General features: G+C 26.6%; 1 protein-coding gene across 1 annotated transcript in view; it reads left to right on the forward strand.

Annotated features, from left to right (window-relative positions):
• LOC107452831 (WW domain-containing adapter protein with coiled-coil) overlaps positions 1–14,511 on the forward strand; it is a gene marked incomplete in the record, with an annotated part of 35,240 nt that extends 20,729 nt beyond the window's left edge. Inside the window, 6 exon segments of the mRNA XM_071185194.1 lie at positions 1,737–1,802; positions 1,878–2,088; positions 6,453–6,636; positions 8,432–8,559; positions 10,973–11,057; positions 12,968–14,511. Coding sequence (XP_071041295.1) covers positions 1,737–1,802; positions 1,878–2,088; positions 6,453–6,636; positions 8,432–8,559; positions 10,973–11,048 — 665 coding nt within the window.
• Between the last annotated feature and the right edge of the window lie 532 nt (positions 14,512–15,043).

Consider the following 15,043-nt stretch of genomic DNA (forward strand, 5'->3'; position numbering starts at 1 on the left):
TAAACCCATAAATTGTTCTAGATTTTAATTTATTATATTTTTATCTATTTTAAAATATATTGACTAATATTGAAATTACCTACTTTAAAAAGTATGAAATTTTGAGAAAATAACTTAAAATTGGGAAGTTAGACAGATTTAAAACTATTGAAATCACAATAAATATTAAATTTTGTGTTCATGAAATAATAGTGCTAGCTCCATATACACTATTTGCACTTTTGTAACTAATTGATAGTAATTATGTATTCGTCACCAATTCATAAAATTTTTAACTGAATTAATATAAAAAGAGCATAATTCCTTGTTCAGCAAGTTGCGAGTAATTAATATTTAAATTTTATACAAATTTAAACATTTTAATAACTTATCCTTCCTAAAATAACCTAGTAGAGATTAAATAACTTTACAACAGTTAATACATGATAATTACTCAACCTGATTACTGATAATTACTATTCAATAACCAATAATAAACGACAACCGTTCAACTTCCATCAAATTTTGGCATAAATTTAAGAAAGAAAACATTGTTAAAGAAAAAAACCCCAATTCAATCACAAATCTAGGCAAAATTATAAAATAAATAAAAAGAAAAAACAAATAGAAAACAAAAAATGCTACATTATATATAACGTGGCTATATGGAATATCCGGTCCATTATACAGTGGTGGCCAAAAGTGTGGACATTTTTTGAAAGTTTCATGTTTTTCAACTTTGTGTGCTTGTAGAATATATTAATTTTCACTTAAATACAAACGTTTATATATCAAATTAAAGGTAATTTAATGTAGAATTTAATAATAAATACAGTATTACAATATTGGTATTACAAAAAAAGTTATGCAACTAATAGTAAGATCTATCTTAGATTTGCATTTTTTTAAAGTGATACTTACACAATCATTACTTAGTAGCATAACCCTTATTTTTTAAGACAGCTTCACAGCATCTTTTCATTGAGTGAACGAGTGTTTGGAGCTCATCTTTCGTAATCACATGGTGCCAAGAATCAATTATAGCTTCAATAAGTTGTCTTTTAATGGATGGACGTTTTTTTTGTACAAGAATTTTCAAACATCGTCACAAATTTTCAATTGGATTGAGATGAGGGCTGTATGAAATGAACATAATTTTTTTTTGTAATACAGATATTTTAATTCTGTTTTTGCTATTGAATTTTACATTAAATTACCTTCAATTTGATATATAGACATTTGTATTTAAGTGAAAATTAATATATACTACAAGCACACAAAGTTGAAAAACATGAAACTTTCAAAAAATGTTCACACTTTTGGCCACCACTGTATATTACACAGTTTTTACGTGCCTATCTTATAATACCATTATATAAAATTTTGTGTTTTCCTGAACATCAAAGGATATTGCATCATGTTTTTGTAATCTCCCTAAACATATACAGTGAACTATGCATTGTTTATTTGACATTTATATGTATATATAGAAAGAGAGAATATCAAGTTTTGTGTACTAGCTTATTTTTCTGTTAAATAATATATATGTGTGTGTTGGTTTTCCAGAAAGATTTGCATTGCCATAATATTTTTATAAATTTATTTTGGTTTATAAAGGTTTTAAATATTATCTGATACTAATGTTTAAAATATCATTACTAAATCTTGTATATTAGGACTTATTTGTCCATGATAAAATTTATTTTGTGCCTTTGTTTTGTAAACTTGGTATTTAAAAAGACAATTTTTATTTATAGCTCTGAGAACAATACAGCAGGCTCTTTTGTTAACTAAACAAGTTACTAATCTATCTCGGACCACAGGTAATATTGAAATTCTTCAAATATATTTACTTCAAACGTGTTGAAAAATTTATAATTTTATTTTATTTTGATTAGATTCCCATCATCAGGCAAAGTCATCTGTTTCTCCTGCACAGTCCCAAAATCAAGTGAATCATCATTCTGTATCTGTTCATTCAAATAGTTTACCAAGTAGTGCCACTCTTCAAGTCAATTCCACAAGTGGTGCTCATTTTCCCGATAATAAAATAGACATCGACAGGGAAAGAACCACACCAGATTCTGATAGCAGTACTCACTCAGTGAGGTAAGCATTGTATATTTTTTTCAGATAGTTTTTATTCATTCTTTGACTTTTGAATAAGATTTCAACCTTATTGCATGGTCATCTCAATTATAATTATTACAGGCCTTCCCACTTTCTGGCTTTTGTGTCCATTCTCAGGACCCCTGTTGCAGAATTTTTTCGAGCTATCTGCAACAAAACTCTCTAACATTCATATTGTTCTGCAAGATACTTTTAATAACAAACGTATATGTTACTAATTTAGAATAAGAAAAGCACTGTATTTGCAAAAAAAAACTATATAATTTTTTTAAATTCAAGATGTAATAATTTTTTATTCTAATAAAATGGGTGATGTTCTCGCATTTTGTTAGGGGGGATGCACGAATTATTTTTTATTTGCATTTTATAAATAATCATCTCTATAAGAAAAGTAATTAAAAATCTGAAATCCGTAATTGCCAAAAAAAGATTGACAACGAAATGAGCTAATCGAACTCCTCAAATGTGTGTTTCGTTTCGAGATTAGGTTGTTGTAATAAATAATATTGTATAAAATATATCGGATTTAAAGACCTTGGAGATATCAAAAGCAATAACTGCCAAAAATGTGATAGAATTATTGCCTTATAAAGTAAACACTCAAATGCACGATCAGAATTTTACACTTTGTTTGAAATATATCTGGATATTTAAAATCCGCATGCATGACAATATTAATAAATGCGTAAATACAATCAAAACATTGCATCGTTTTATGATACTATCGGCGTAAATTGGGAGCTTCAAAAAGTTATTATCTAAATGCATGATTCAAATTTTAACTTTCCAAAGGAAAAATCATTCTGCAGGAACTCTGTAACGTTCTGTGACAATGTCACCGCGATTCTGCCACGGGGGCTCTCGACTAAAAAATATTAGCATGTATTGTGAATTCTTTATGTAAATGTGTCAGCCATTATACCATTTCTCTTAACTTCAATGATTTTCATTCATAGCAATATGGTATCTGTGTATGCAACAAAGGATATGCTGGTGAGGACTGCTCACTTAAACTCTCCTATCACACCTTAGCTTGGAAGACTCTTTTTAACCTTCAAAAAGCATCACCTAACAATATGTCAATACCTCCAAGTAGAGTTGGATCTTCTCTGCTGACTTACAATGTTGATCACAATGAGCACCTTCTTCTTTTTGGTGGTTATTCTTCGGCTGCTGGCTACTTAAACGACTTATTTTTGTACAACACTACCAGTCATCTTTGGATCAAAGTAAGTGTTAATCTAAAGATGCATTTGACAGATGTTGCTGTCAACTGTTATTTATTATGTCATTTCTATTGGTCAAACAAAATATTTCCTCAGCTGTTGTATATTTCTAAAACTTGTTTATAAATTTTTTTTTAAAAAAATATGCAGGATAAGTTAAAATGAATACTTCAATNAATTTATTAATAGTTCCAAGCTTTTTTGTTAGTTTGTTTATTTCTAACAATTAAGAAGTGCAAAATTTTGAATCCTTTGCAAATCAAGCTATTATGATAAAAGTAAGTATCACTATTTTCAATAAGTATATTACAATATTTCTGTATGAATGTATATCCTTCTATAAGAATACATGTATATAGTTGAAAAATCAATAGAAATCATTTACAACATTCATTTATAAAGGCAATTACGTGAAAATAATATATTATCAGCTATATGCCATAAATTAAAGAAAGCAGTAGGTTTTTGACAGTTTTTACCGGTAAAAACACGGTTTTTACCACTGTCATGTCAAAAACCCAACCCTGGTTCTCCGTAACAGAAATACATAACAAGATTATTTACTCTAGAGTAGAGTTTCTTAAACTTTAGGGGCAACCCACATTGCAGATCCCACGACCCCAATTAAGGTCACATTTACGTATTTGAGATCCAACTGTTATGGTACCTCATGTCCGTGGAGCCATCTTTCATTTCAACCATCTCTGATCTTTTACTTTTTTCTATTGCATATTTGTGCGAGATAACATTTTCGTCTTTTACCACCTTTAAATAAGTGCCAATCAAAGGAAGAGTTTTAACCACTTAGATTTTTATCCTAGGTGGTCATGATCCTCGTAAATTTTACTTTTAAGGGATACAATAAATTAACATTCATTTCTTTGAAAATTTTTTTCACTCTTATGAAATATTTCAAAAACATATGATACCCTTGGGTGGTTTATTTTAAGGTTAAAATTCATGTGATATTCTCATCTGATATTCTGGGTTTTGTTTTTGTTTAGACTTGGCAGCTCTCTGGGCATATGTTATTTATCAAAAATGGGTACATGGGACCAAGGTATATAACATACCAAGAATATAATATTATTTTTAATGCATTTTTCTTTGTAACATATTGCACTAGATGGTATTTTTTTACCAATTTATCAACTTTCTTTTTAAAGAATAATAAATCGTGTCTATCAATTATTTTGTTAGTTTTCCCATTTATATTAATATATATCATTGTTTTGTGCAAAATTAGTCTAGTATTTTTTGTAATTATGATTAAATATTTTATGATATTTTTATCACAATATAATGATCTTACATTAAACTATTTATGATTGGACAAATGTGGTTCACATATCAAGCATTCTCATTGTTAAAGTTCAATTTTCTGATTAAATCAGATACAGTGGTATTTCTTCTTTGGTTATTGAATTTATTTCTAAAATTTGTTTTAAAAGCTGAATATTATATGCCTATCAATAGCTGTAATGTATATAATAATAGAAAATTGAGAGGTGTCAACTATTATGATTTATCCATAATTATCACGATTTTGTTGTCAACTTGAAGTTGAGTAATAAAAATTATGGTTTTTAAAATGTCTCATAATAATTCATTAAAACTAAGTTTTTTTATTTGAATAACTACCTAGAGTTATGAAATATTGTTGTTGGCAGTGATTATTTTTAATAAAAGTAACACTTAAGTGTTATTTTTTTATTTAATTAGTAAATTCAAGTATAATCTTATAACTAATTTATATAAAATTAAGTAGTAAAAACACCTTGAAATAGCACTAATTTGAATTTTTTAACATTATATATATTATTGTACTTCTGATTGTAGGTGGTTTTTAAAACTGGCACCTCTGTTAATGTATCTCCTGAAATAGTTTGAAGTNTTTTTACCCAATTTTATTTTGTTTGCATGTATTTTTTTCCTTTTATGTTACAAAATTTCTTTTTTTAGGTATAATTCCTTATATTTTATCGCCTACTTTTTTGTTTTAGGAAGATGCGGCATCCAAATTTGGGATGGGTAATGCGGAGAAGCAATCTATTCTCAATAATCCTAGTGAAATTATGGTTATTATTTATTTTGATGCTACAACTGAAATAATTCTTCAAAACTATTTGTGTCTTATAATAATGAGTCACACTTTTTTTTAAAAGGTAATTTGCCTATATTCAGGGATGAGATTTTTGCGCTTTTTAGCGGATTTCCGCTTTTTTCACTTTTATCTCTTAAATTTCAGCTTTCTTATCAAAAATTCAGATTTTCTAAAAATTTCATTTCTTTTTATAAGTATTCCGCTTTTTCAGAAAATTCAAACTACATAGCTACCAATTCTTTCTCATTTTTACTTATTTTACCTATTTTCTCCCCTTTTACACGCAGCAGATAAGATTTTCCGAATTTTTTACCCGCCCTCCAGATAGATCCGATTTTTATAGTTCAAACACCGCTGCTTCTGACAAGCCTTTTAGAGGTCCCAAGCCTGGAATCTGCTAATATCTCGATTCTTATTCACGCGATTTGAATGTTGTACGTTGCGATTCTTATTTACGAGATTTAAATATCCGATATTGTGATTCGTATTTACGTCTTTTAAAAACCTATGTAGCGATTCGTATTCACGCAAGTTTAAAAATCCATGTGTTGATTTGCTCATGCGGTTTATAATATCAAACATTAATTTTCGTATTTATGCGTGATTATAAAATAAGGCATTGGGATTCGCATTCACACATTCTAAAAGTTATGCATCATAATTCTTATTTATGCAATCTAAAAATTACGCGTTTAAAAAATTCTATATCCCAGTTTGTATTTTCTCATTTTCAAAATCGTATATCTNTATTTTCTTTGATGCTACAACTGAAATAATTCTTCAAAACTATTTGTGTCTTATAATAATGAGTCAAACTTTTTTTTAAAAGGTAATTTGCCTATATTTGATGTTTACATTAAGAATTATCTTCTAAGTAAATTTTTCTTTTGTTTTTAAATATAATCAACTTGTTTCTTAAGGGTTTCAGTTCTAAGATTTTTTTAAATTTCTTTTTAAAATCTTATATTTTATTCTAGAATTATTATGTAAGATAACAATAAATTTAATTTTAGACATGAAAGTCCACCTAATAGCGTGAGCAGTTTGCAAAATTTAAACACAGCTGGGACGAGTTCATTAGCAACAGTGGCTTTGAGACCATCCGTACCTTCATTAACGCCATCATTAGCCAATTATTATAGAGAAGATTTAATATCTCATGTTGTGGGCTGGCAAGCAGATCATGCTGAAAGACAAGTAAAGTTATCTTTTTTTCCTTTTTTTTCTCCTTTTAATTGGATGCAAGAGGACTGAAAATAATAATTTGATAATAATATTATTCTAAAATATTTTTAATTGTGTCAATTTTATAACTATACATGTTACACTTTAAAAAGCATATTTTATGTTAGAATTCTTTTATGATTAATTATGGAAATAAATTCATATAAACACAACTCATGAGAAAAACTTAAATCCTGGCCCTAGTTGAATTCTTCCACCCCCACCTCCCACTTATTTAATAACATATGCAGTAGAAAATTTAAAAAATTGAATAGCAAAATGTTTATAGTGAAAATAATCATTAAAAAAAAATTCAATTAGATTTTCATTATACTTGTTACATTGTAAGTTCAATTCTAAATTCCTTGTCTTAGTTAAGTCACTTTAAAGATATTAAATATTTTTTCAAGTGTACAGACAAAAAGACAAAAAATCATTTAAAGATTCCATTTGTTGTTTTTGGGATTTTGTTTATCCTTTGTTATATATGGCTCCCTAACTTGAAGTGTTCTTAAATACAAATACCATTTGATCATTTCACCATTTGAATTCATTTTACTTAGAGCATTGAGTACATAATGTTTTAATAGTACAGCCATTTTTTGGTTTTCCTACCATTAAGTTCTAAATGCTTATGCCATTAACTTAACATTTTCCAAATGCATTATGCTTAAAATATTAGAAATTATTAATTTTTTTTTTTTAGTAATTCTAAATAAGTTTCTTAAAACTAATTTCAGTCATTAGATTAAATCATTGACATCATTATTATTTACTTAATTACTTAAATGTGGCTTAATTATAATTTTGATTTATTTTAATGAGATAAAGAAATCTGAGTATATGTTTGATAAAACACAATGCATGTAATATTTATTTGTTATTTTTTTACCCAATTTTATTTTGTTTGCATGTATTTTTTTCCTTTTATGTTACAAAATTTCTTTTTTTAGGTATAATTCCTTATATTTTATCGCCTACTTTTTTGTTTTAGGAAGATGCGGCATCCAAATTTGGGATGGGTAATGCGGAGAAGCAATCTATTCTCAATAATCCTAGTGAAATTATGGTTATTATTTATTTTATTCCATTCGTTCCATTTTCTTCAATAACTGGTTACATTTGTTTGGATTAAATCCTTATTCACTCTAAAATATCATTCATTGACTTTCAGACTTTTTATCATATTTTGACTTTCATTGAATTTTCATGTGTCAGTTTCTATTTTTAAAATCTACAAAGCTTTTGTTTTATGAAATATCTACAAAATCTCTGAATTTTAAATAAAACTTTGTTATAACCATTTTGTTTAAATATAATATTACTCAACTATTTATAATATTACAAACTTTATTAACTACAACTTGACAAAGTAATCTAACTGTTCTTTGTAATTTTTAAATTATTAGATTTAGTTAATATTCAAGTGACTGGTATACTTTTCTGTAAATAAGTATAATTTTATTTTCTTACTTCTACCAGCCTTATGCCTGGCTATTTATTCTTTTAAAGAAATTAATAAGCAAATTCAGATTTTAGTTTCTGAAGTACTTAAATACTCTGATTCTTTTCTTTCCAATGCTGATAAAAAAAATTCAGTGTAGTATAAGTTATTTGGATTTGTATCTTAATTCAAATGTATGCATTTTGAATTATTTTTTTCTTTGAAAAGCCTTGTTTTAATAGCTTAATCTAAGTAATAAAATTTTATGTAATATTTTTATCGAATCATTCAGTGTTTATTTTTATATCATCCAATTATTTACAGGCAAATCGTTATTGGGAAGAAGCCCATAATATAGGAAGTATAAATTGTACACAGGTGTCCGCTGAATTAAAAATGGCTCGAGCGCTTGTAAGACTAGCTGAAATTCAAGCTACACTACAAGAGCAGAGGTAAATTATAATGACTTAATGTTTGAATTATTTCTAGTTAAGATTGGTCCAAACTATATTTAAATGGATTTTTTGTGTGAGTATTCGAAATCCTTGATTGCAAAAATTTAAAATTTTAGAAAAATGTAATTTTTGCAAAAACAAGTGATTTTTAAATATTTTTAAGATTATTAAATATTGTTTATAAAAGGCGTATATTTTCTTAATGGTATTAAATCAACCTTTTAGTTCATGATAATATGTAAGTTAAAGTTTTTTTTGGGACAATTTCTATGTTGAAGAGTCAAGTTAGCTAGTTTCTTTTTGCTTATCTTAAAAAGTATTTTTGACTGTATAATTTTTATTAAAACTTTTATCTCTTAATTCCATTAAACTATTTAAACCTCTTTTTTTTTAAAGAAAAATTTAAAAACTTGTCTAGACTAATTGAAGGATAAAAATAGATGAAGAAAAAAAAATTTCTACTCATATAGTTAAATTACATCAGCTTTTATGTCAAAGTAATTTATTTTGTTCTTTCATACACCACAAATATTATTAGGTGCAGCTTTGCATTAATTATACATCTTAAGATGTTTAAAAAAAAAAAAAAATTTTTTTTTTGCCGATTATTTAAGATTTTATCAAATAATTAAAATATGAAGCTTGACTAAATGTCTTTCATTTTTTCCATCGATTTTTTTTATTTATTATTGTAAAAGGTATGAATCAAGCTAAAAAAAAATTTGCTAAACTAAATCTAGATTGCTGCTGCGACTATTTCGAAAAACTAAAGAAACCGATACCTAATAAATGCTTGAAGTAGTAGCTATATGAATTGAAGTTAAATGCTTTATTTTATTTACTTGAAGGTGCTTATTTTCGATTTTTGTTTTTTAAAAGCCCTTAAAGGTGCTTGTTTCATTGGGTGTTTTTAAAAAGTGGTTAATTTTCCCTTTTCTAAAATGGGAGTTTTTTTAAGAATGAGGATTTCGACACGAATTATGCAAAAAGCGCGATTTTCACAATTCATTTCAACTACAATCCATTTCGGCGTTCCGTCAATTCATAGCATATAAAAGCTCCAGTTATTTTATAAGGTTGATTAAATACTTGTAGGTTGGCCTGGGGGTATACTGGGCTGGCTTTGATGGAAAGGGAAGGATTCTTGCACTCTCTTGTGCAACAACTCTGTTGCATTTTGCAAGAGATTTTCGCTTTCAGGCTTCATGTTTTGCCTTTTGAATTCCAACCGAAAAATTTCTTGAATTTTCACTGATCACGGGGAACAACTAAATGCCAATTTTTTCCCCCTAATAGTAAAATACAATTTTCTTTTTCTTGTTAATTTCATGGGTGAAGTGCCATCGTCTTTAGCTAGTTAATTGTCTTCTATTTATAGATTAGCACTATAATCCTTGAACTTGACTTTGGGATCATTCATTATTAACTTATTTTCATGTGGGTTCCCAGAACAGTAAAGAACCACAAAGCTTCATTTCCACAAAATTTCCATCTCCCCTTTATTCATTTCATTTAAATAAACATAAGAACTAATTGAGGATTTTAATTGTAAGATTATTTTCCTGAGGGACTGTCCACTATTTGTGTAAAAAATTTTTAAACTTTTATTGTACTTATTTTTTTTTTACTTATTACTTTTTATTATTGTATTATTACTTTTAAAATTTTCAGTACTCTTAAGACATATATAATTATCGACGTATAATAATTTACTTTTGTCACAAATGTTTAGCTTCAATACTAATTGTATATACCTTTCAAAATTACTTAAAATTCTTTAATAATTTCATTAAAGAAATACAAAACCAAATGACAAATTTTAACAAAAATTAGAAGCCATTCACTAATTTACATTTGTAATATTAATGTATTAAAGTTATCTTAGTTTGCTTATTCTTTACATATCTTTAGAAATTCGGCATGATTAATAATACTAATCTTGTTGATGTTTTCTTATATATGCTTGTTTAAATAATGGTTAAATCAATTTTAATTTTGAAATTTTTTTACATAATTAATTAAAGTAATTATTAATTAAAAAATAGAATGAGCCACTTAATATTGAATATCTTTAAAATTGTGCATAAATTGTTTTTATGGTTACTAATATAATCAAGAAAAGAGTTCTTTGTCAGATAGTCATTTTATCCTGATCGTGTAAAAGTTTGAAAATTAATTTGCATTTTGTTAATATCATATATTGATATATATATATATTGTTAATATATTCAGCAATGGGCAGAATTTTTTTTTTTAGTTGCTTGCATCAAGTGCTTAAAAATATTTTTTGAGTGCTTAATTTTTGTTTAAAAATATGGCTTATGGCTATGCACCCCGTTAATTTTAAACATATAGTGATAGGAAAAAAACATAAATTTTCCATTATGTGAAGCATATTTTTTATTTTTAGGATATTATTTTTGAGACAGCAAACTAAAGAGCTAGAAGAATGGAGAAGTTTAAATAGTTTTATGGGAGATTCTTAGTAATAAAAGGTGAGTAATAGCCATACACTGGCAATTTATATATTTATCGTTGCTTCATTTTATTATGTTATTTTTTTTTAATCAGATATCATTTACAATCTTTCTTTCTTTTAAAATTATTACCATATTGATTATTATAACATTTACATTTATACCTTTTATAAGCCATAAAATATAAAATAATATGTATATAATATTGCATTTTTATCACTTATTATTATTATAAATTTTTTTTTTTTGTGATTGTTTATTAAGTGTGTGTGTGTGTTTTTTTCTTTCTTTCTTTCTTCATCATTTGAATTTTCAATTTTATATTAACATTTTTCTTTATTTTGCTTTAAAAAATATTTACTGGCTTGGATAGTGCTTACCTCTTAAAATATATTATTTGACAAAAGATATAAAATAATATATATGTTATATTATTACTTATTATTTAAAGGGAGACCAGCTTGGTCACCCTTCAAAATTATCTTGTTTAATATGTAAACATAAACGGTAATCAAGCCAAATTCACAGCACAACTGTATTTAAATATTCGAATTTTTAAATACTTTCTCCTACCCTAACATCTATTAATTAGTTTTAAACAAAATACAATGAATCCTCCAAAAAAGACCACCTCTATTTATGGCCAGTTTTGGGAGGCATGGAATATTTCCCATAGACCTTTAGGAGAGACCATTAAAAACCTCTCCTAGCGACTGGGAAAACACCTGCACCAAATGCAGATAAGGTCAAAACAGGTTGCACGGAAAAGTATCAAAACAGAAAATGTAACAAAATAAATAAGTAGATTAAACTGTATTCAAAATATTCATGTGAGGTTCTTATTGATGATACAACCTCATGTTTTAGTCAGTGTGCACTAAAGACGATGTTATCATTTACTTTTAGAGTTGAAAGTTAAATTAGAAAAAAACAAGTATTTCAAATAAACAAACCTCTTCTCACCTTTTAAAGATAACTAATTTATATGATATAAAATTAAATGCAAACTTAAACAAAAAACATAATTGTTTATTTATTTAAAATAGCTTTATCATTAATATTTGGTAAATTTGTTTTTACACATAATTATATCAGTTGGAATAATTTTTATAAAATGTTTATTTTTCATCCGTCTTTTCATGAAGCGAACGGAAGTGGCATTTCTACACCAAGCGCTGACTAAACTGAAATTAAAATCCTGTACCTTCAATTACAATTTTAAAGTCATTGAAGGTAACCTCTATCAACGACCATTTTACTATGGGTCGCTTCCAAGAGGTTTCACCGTAATCAAATATTTTCATAGCCTAGCTGTTGCCTGTGCAGAAGTACTTTGATTTCAATTTTAACTATTTTAGGAAATATCCGTCATATTGTTGTCATTAGAAATTTAATTTTAGTGATAATTTATAATCAGTCCAACAGCCATTAAATTAGACAGATCATAACAAGTATGTCTTACGATAGTCTGTAAGGATATTTTATCATAGTTGGCAGCTGAAGTTTTAAAATTATTTCCATCTCTATTATGAGATGAAATGCTACATTATGTACATCCTCACGCACCATTTGAGTCATAATTTGAGTATCATATAATATATCTATATGCTCTTGCTCGAAAAAGGCTAAATCTGGTATGAAGGCGAAATGATTTTTTTATGACAGTATGCAACACCATTTATGTTTAAAGTTTTATATAGCCATTTTAGTAAAGATCAAAATCTAAATAATTTGTAGCTAAGTTTTTATTTCTATAAAAATACATAATTATTTTAAATAAATATTTAACTCTTAACTAAACTCAGTGGGGCGACAGCCCACAGAGGCATTTATAGACTTTGATTGTGTTACTTGTAGATTTATGTATTTTAAAGAAGAAAAATTTACTTTATTTTATGCGTTCTTAATGTGTTTTTTTCTCCTTTCAGATTTGTATTCTGTTAAGCATGATCCTCATCAGACTGTTCCTGACAACTTTGTATAGCTTGTTGGGCATTGTACTTTGTGGCATTTAGAGTCAATAAATGCTGAGTCCCTGCTTTTGGGTCCAAATGCACTGTATTCAAAATGAAACTATCTAAACGCCATACTAAACAATATTCTTCCAAAAGTCAAGATTCACCCGCACAGTATTTTCCCCACGTTACTAATAATAGTACGATATTATAAACGGAAGAGTATGGAACGCATAAAAATAATTGTGTACATGAGGATAGCGAGAGCTTTTGAAAGTGGATTGTTACCTGTATATGAACACAAAATAATTGAACCTACTAATGCTTATTAAGTGAGAGCAAACTATAACTAAGGCATATCTATATTCAAAACTTGACATTCCGAGATATGTGCTTAATATACAAATATTGAAAACTAGTTTTCCAGTATCTGGTTAATTTCATGCCAATATATATATTGTTGGGAACTTCAAATGTTAATCACATCATGAGGAATATTTGCATATTCTCTATGCTTATGTCCAATGAGTTATATGACACCTTGAAGATTCTTAAAACTGATGCAAAATAAAAATTCTCAGTGTTTGAAGATGTATATTTTGGATAATTTGTAAATGTTTCCTATCACAATGTATTTTGTATGTGAAAAAAAAAACTTAGTTTAATTAGTAAATGAGAATTTCTGTTAAATATTGCAAATTAATTTTTATTTTTACATGACTCTTAAAACTCGAATGCCAAGTATTGTTTTACTATTTTTAGACTCAATAGTATTTTGTATTTTTTGTTTTATTAGAGTTATGTTACTTTTACGAAAGTACATTGGAAAATAAATTAGCATAATTCAACTAATTCTATTTCCCAATATGCTGTTGTTAACTTAACTGTAAATATGTAAAATAAATTGTTAGTTCATTAAAGAACTATCTTTTTTCTTTTTTTTTATATCGCTAAGTAAGCATTGATAAGAAATCTTAATATTTCTGCATTTTTTAATTCTTCTTCAATTGTGCTGTATGATGAATTAAATACAATATTTAATTATTATTTTATGCATGGAAGAGAATTTTTGTGTTCATTATAATTTGTTCAGTTTTGTAAAATGGAATAATACTTGGCATTTTTTAATGTTTCAAATAAACTCTTAATTTCCATTAAAATAAAATAAAAATATCAAGTTATGGATATAAATTAGAAATTTGCTTTATATTAAAACTCTTTCTATAATGTTATAACATAATTTTTGACTTACCTATTTCTGGGAAATTTATAACTCCTAAATACATTCAAAAGATTTGTAAATGTTTATTTGATCTTTAATTCCTACTTAGTAGGAGCCTACTGTGTATCATACTTCGCATTTTTATGAGTACTTGTTGATAAATCTGTAGTAGTTTTGTTTGACATCATTGTTCAGATGTAGAAATTTATTCACATTTTTTTTTCCTCCATGCATTCATGAAAATCATTGCATTCTTTTAAATTATTTTTATTCCTAAATAAAGTTGTTTTTAGTATTTATTGTGTTATCTATTGTTTGCTTTTCCATATGATTGGCCCCTGAATTTTAAAGAAATATAGTTACACGAATGCCAATTAGGACTACAGAAAAATCTCAACCTATTTCCTTGGAACACTTTTTATAGTTAATGTTACAATAACTTTTTCAAAGTAAAGCTTATATATTAATAAAAGGTTTTGTTAAAAAAATAAATTCATTTATTTACCATAATTCTTGAATAAACTAACATGTGCGTTAAAAATAAATCTAATCAACAAACTGACATTTGAAGTTTTTTTTTTTATAGGAAAATTTTTTAGAATGCAACACTTTTTTTACTATAAATTTTGTAGTATCTTTATAGACCAAAAGTTTTCCCAGGATTACTTGTATTTCTCCTGAACCTCATTCATGTATTCTGCCCTACTAATACTTACTACAACAGATTTTCAGTAATTGTCTTAAGAATTACAGAAGTTATTTTTAGTTTTTTGCCTCAAAAATTCCTCAATTTAATAAAAAGTTTTAGTATTCCATGTAGCTTTTAA

The sequence above is a fragment of the Parasteatoda tepidariorum genome, chromosome 9 (genome assembly GCF_043381705.1).
Source record: "Parasteatoda tepidariorum isolate YZ-2023 chromosome 9, CAS_Ptep_4.0, whole genome shotgun sequence".
In the NCBI taxonomy this organism is placed as follows: Eukaryota; Metazoa; Arthropoda; class Arachnida; order Araneae; family Theridiidae; genus Parasteatoda; species Parasteatoda tepidariorum.